The sequence below is a fragment of the Leptopilina boulardi genome, unplaced genomic scaffold (genome assembly GCF_019393585.1).
Source record: "Leptopilina boulardi isolate dan_hultmark-lab unplaced genomic scaffold, ZJU_Lbou_2.1 LbouV2_325, whole genome shotgun sequence".
NCBI classification, from domain to species: Eukaryota; Metazoa; Arthropoda; class Insecta; order Hymenoptera; family Figitidae; genus Leptopilina; species Leptopilina boulardi.
In genome coordinates, this window is record NW_026137891.1 from 3,337,301 (window position 1) to 3,342,038 (window position 4,738).

A 4,738-nucleotide genomic window follows, 5' to 3' on the forward strand; every position below is an offset into this window, starting at 1 on the left:
TTAAAAATCGTAAACTAAGAAATTTTTGATTTCTCAGCGTTCACGGAGAAAAGTGTAAAAAAGAAAAAAAAAAGTGACCTCATTTACTGGGTGATGGCATCGCGTATTTAATGCGGTTAATTTGTGATCTCAGAAACTAGAATACCTCGCGGCAATCATTACGAGTCTTGAGATATTTCATCGGCAAGCATGCGGATAAAATGTTAAAGAAAAGTTCCATAGAGCTCGAGCAATTTGTCGATGTTCCCTCTCACTTCACCATAAAATGGAAAAGTTTCAAGTTGTGCACATCGTGATTTGTGAAAGTTGTACTTAAAAAAGTTTTTTTTTCAAAATGCTAAAAAATTATAACAGAATTTGACAATTAAAAAAAAAAAATGATTTGCAAATATTTAAATTTGCTTCACGATACTTTCTCCATAAAATATGTAAAATGAAAAATTTTGAAAAATTTTGAAAAATAAAAGCTAAAAATTATAAATTATATAAAAAGAATACATTATTGAATAAAATTCAAATATATCGATTACAATTATTCATTACGCATAAATGTATATATAATATAACGCATGTGTTAAACTGTTTAAATTTTACAATTTTTATCACTTCACAACCAAACGACCTTCATACTATTATGTAATTGAAGTAATGAAAAGTAAAGTCACAACTAGAGAGATAACACCTATATTGCCAAGTGGAGAGCAGCGTGCTCAGAACAATATTATCCACATTTAGTAGCACAAGATTTGAGCAGATTAATTAAACTTTATACGCAGGTAAAGTCATTAAACAAATTTTTAAAAAAATTAATAGAAAATAATCTTTTAATTTCAATCAAGTTTCACTTATTTTCAGTTAATTTATCGCATTAACTAAAAAGAATTTTTATAATATTTTTATAAATTTTAGTTTAGATAACAAAACATTAGTTGAATTAATTATAGCATAATCAATTAATTTTTTTTTGTGCAAAAACCTACTCTTTTTTTTAATTAAAATAAAGTAATAAAGTTTTCTTAAAAAAAATAAACAAACATTTATTAAAAAAAATTTATTAAATCTATTTTTCTCTTTTTCTTGAACGAAAAATTCAAAACATTTTTAAAAATTAAATTCTATCATTTCTAAAAATTGTTCAGAATACGAATTTTTGCATTAGTGAAGTTCCTTATCTAAATGAGTGACATTAAAACCGGTTTATTTTTAACAACGAGAAACGATTCGTTTACAAGGAATACAAATATCGTGTACATGTTGAATAAAATGCATTTAATTTAAATAATCATTTACTTAATTATTACCAAACAAATAATTAATTGTATATCAAAAAAGAATGATTTTTATCAAAAAAATTTAAATTACTTTCAACTTTTAATCCAAAAATATTTGATCCAAATATTATTATTAATATATTCATATTAATCTAAATAAAAATGATTTAATTCAAATAAATTATTATTTAATTTGATATTAATCAAGTAATCAATTATTTGAATTAAATCATTTTTTTCAATAAAAAATTGTTCAATAAAAAGTTATTAAAATAAAAAAAAAATCACCAAAATAATGTTTAAAAAAAAATTTCAACAACGGATAACAATTTTCAGAATATGGACCGTTGGAGAGGAAAAACAGCGATAGTGACAGGTGCTGCTTCCGGTATGGGTGCTGCAATAACGCAAGCTCTTTTATCGAAGGGAATAAACGTAGTTGGTTTGGACATACAAAAAGAACGTTTAGAAAAAACCGCCAATGAAACGAATAAAAACAAAAATTTTGGCAAATTACATCCAATTCGATGTGATTTAACTCAATATGATGATATTCAAAAAGCTTTTAAATTTGCCGATGAAAATATGGGTGGTGTTGACATAATGGTGAACAATGCGGGAATTTGCAATTATTCACGAATAATCGGTAAGTCATAATAACAAAAATAAAAACTAAAAATAGTTTCAAAGAATTGCTATAATTAATTTGTAATTTAAAAAAAACAAATTCATTTTAATTACATATTAATCTAAAAAAAATTTCCTCACCTGATAATAAAATGAAAAGCACTAAATTTAAACCTTTTTAAAAATTGATATTTTTAGTTTGAAAACATTTTACTCTCTCATATATATATAGCCTCGATATTGTTTTACCCTACGCGAGAACTTTTAACATTGGTTTAAAAAGTTTTGGTAAAAAAAAAAAAAAAAGAGATGTGAACAATGTGTGGAGAATGGTGAAATGTCCCGTATATTGAAAATCTCATTTTGTTATGATAACATTTTCGATATAATTGAAACGTACTCAACGTTGAAATTTCCAACAATGTCATTAACTCCATCGGATGAAATGATATTATATCTATACACTTTCTATATACTATCATATTAATGCAAAATCTCTCAATACACCATTATCGCGTTTAGTTTATTTTCCCTTTAAAAACATAACTTGAAAATTATTTATTTATAATTTCTTTTTAATTTTTCTATAAATTTTAATTCAAAAAAAATTTTCCTTTCTCTTTACAAAAATAAACATTTTGACTAAAGAAAAACCATTTTGCAAGAAATAAAAAGTCTGAAACTCTGTAAAAGCTAGAAGTTTCTAAGCGACATTCCGCAGTGTATCGTATAGTAAAGAGCTATTCTAAGGCTATAGTGTAAGTATGGTTCGAGTATATCCGGCAAAGACTGTGCCATAAAAGTGTGGTAATTTACCGGAAGAACGAAGCTTATATGTCTTCAATATATATATATAGAGAAAAAAAAAAGAAATGAGAAATGCAAGGCATAGTGAAAAATTTTCAAGCTTTCCTACTTTCATTTCTTTTTCCAAGAAACTATCACTTGTTTCTACAATAAACATTTTTTTATATTTTTTATAATTCGTTCACTTTTATTTATATTTTCCCCTTTTATAAATTTTTTTTTACTTTTTTATAAAAAATTTCCCTTTTCTTTATTCTATTATAGAAGCAATTTGCTATTTTCTTAATAAAGGTGAATAAAAAAAAAATTGCACTTTTAGATAGTGACAGACAAACCTTCGAACGTTTATTGAATATCGACGTTCTTGCAATGGCAACTTGCATTAAAAAGGCTGTTGCTTCAATGAAGGCTAGAAAAGTCGAGGGACATATTTTCAACATAAACAGGTTTTTTTTTCCTTATATATCTATTTTCCATCTGTCAATAAAATATTTTTTCATTTTTTGATAAACATATTTTTATTATTTGATATTAGTAAAATTAATAAATTATTATTAATAAAATTATTAATAAAATCACACATAAAATTATGTGCCTTATTTATTATTCATATTAATAATTATTAATAATAATTATTAAGTGCGTTAGGTCACATAATTCCTGAGAGTGGACTTAGTGAAAAAGAAGGATGCAATGGTTGGAATTTATACCCGGCTTGCAAGCATGCAACTGTTGCAATGACAGAATGTGTTCGTAATGAAATAAAAGCAGCTAAACTTCCAATTCGAATAACTGTGCGTTATTATTTTATTTTCATAAATAGTTCCATATTTAAACTGGAAAAAAATTTATTTAATTCAAATATAATTACCTGACTATTATCAAATAAATATCTATTTGTAATAATAATTATATTAGTATTATTATTTGAGCCAATTTATTTCAAATACAGAAATTATTAGTTTAAATACAGTTTATTGAATTCAAATAAAAATTATTTGCTTCAAATAAATATTTATCTGATAATAATCAAGTAACCGTTTATTTAAATCAATTAAATTTTTTTTCAGAAAGAAAGTAGTTTCTATTTAAATACAATAAATTAGTATTTGTTTCAATTTTTTTTAAACATGAATATTTTTACAGGGCATTTGTCCAGGATTAGTCAAAACAGAAATGGGCCTAAACATTCCAGAAGTTAAAGAATTTGTCGAATCCCTTCCTCGTATTTTACCAGAAGATATTGCGGATGCTTTAATGTATGCTCTTGGCACTAGACACGAAGTACAGGTAAAAAAAATCCCTAATTTTTCCAATTAGCCAATTTTTATTTTCACATTAAGAAACAAATTTTGAAATTTCGCTTTTTAGGTTTCAGAAATGTCAATTCAAAGGACGGGAAACAATTAAAAATGAAATAAAATTTTCCAATATGTGAATAATATTGTCAATATACGAAATTTTCAACTTCTAATTTTTTAGACAAATAAATATTTCGACGAAAGTTTTGGTTTTTTTTCTGAAAAACTATATTGAGCAACAATAATCCTTTTAAAACTATGCAAATTTATCAATGGTGGTGAAAACACGTAATTATTCTCGAAAAGACATACTTCCTGTTTGACAATTAATTATTATTAGACAACAAGTTTCGAATAGCAAGATGCATATATAACATAGTGTCAGTATCGGAACAATTTCAAGCGTCTCAAATTACATAGAGATAGAGAGAGCCCTCAATATTCGAAGAATAGTTTCAGTTATCTGATATACATATAATAACCAACAGGTATTTGGAACCTATAAATATTTTAAATATTCAAAAATTATTATCAAAATAATTTTAACAATGCAAAAAATCACAAACAATACCAGAAATTGTAAAATTCACTGCACGCATAGAAAAAGTTTGCTGTGGCAGCGAACTATTTGATGTCACAACAAATTAAGTTAGATAATATAGAAACAGAAAAGTGGAGTCAAACAAGTTTGCTGTGGCAGTAAATTTTTGAATTTAAGACTAATATTGTTTA

The 4,738-nt window shown here is 24.9% G+C and overlaps 1 protein-coding gene across 1 annotated transcript; it reads left to right on the top strand.

Annotated features, from left to right (window-relative positions):
- The first annotated feature begins 595 nt into the window (after positions 1–595).
- On the top strand, positions 596–4,209 carry LOC127284817 (farnesol dehydrogenase-like). Its single transcript, XM_051310514.1, has 6 exons — positions 596–776; positions 1,608–1,917; positions 3,025–3,151; positions 3,346–3,499; positions 3,852–3,995; positions 4,077–4,209. Exons 2-6 carry the CDS (start codon positions 1,611–1,613, stop codon positions 4,113–4,115), a joined length of 771 nt encoding a protein of 256 aa, XP_051166471.1. The 5' UTR covers positions 596–776; positions 1,608–1,610; the 3' UTR covers positions 4,116–4,209.
- Positions 4,210–4,738: the final 529 nt, after the last annotated feature.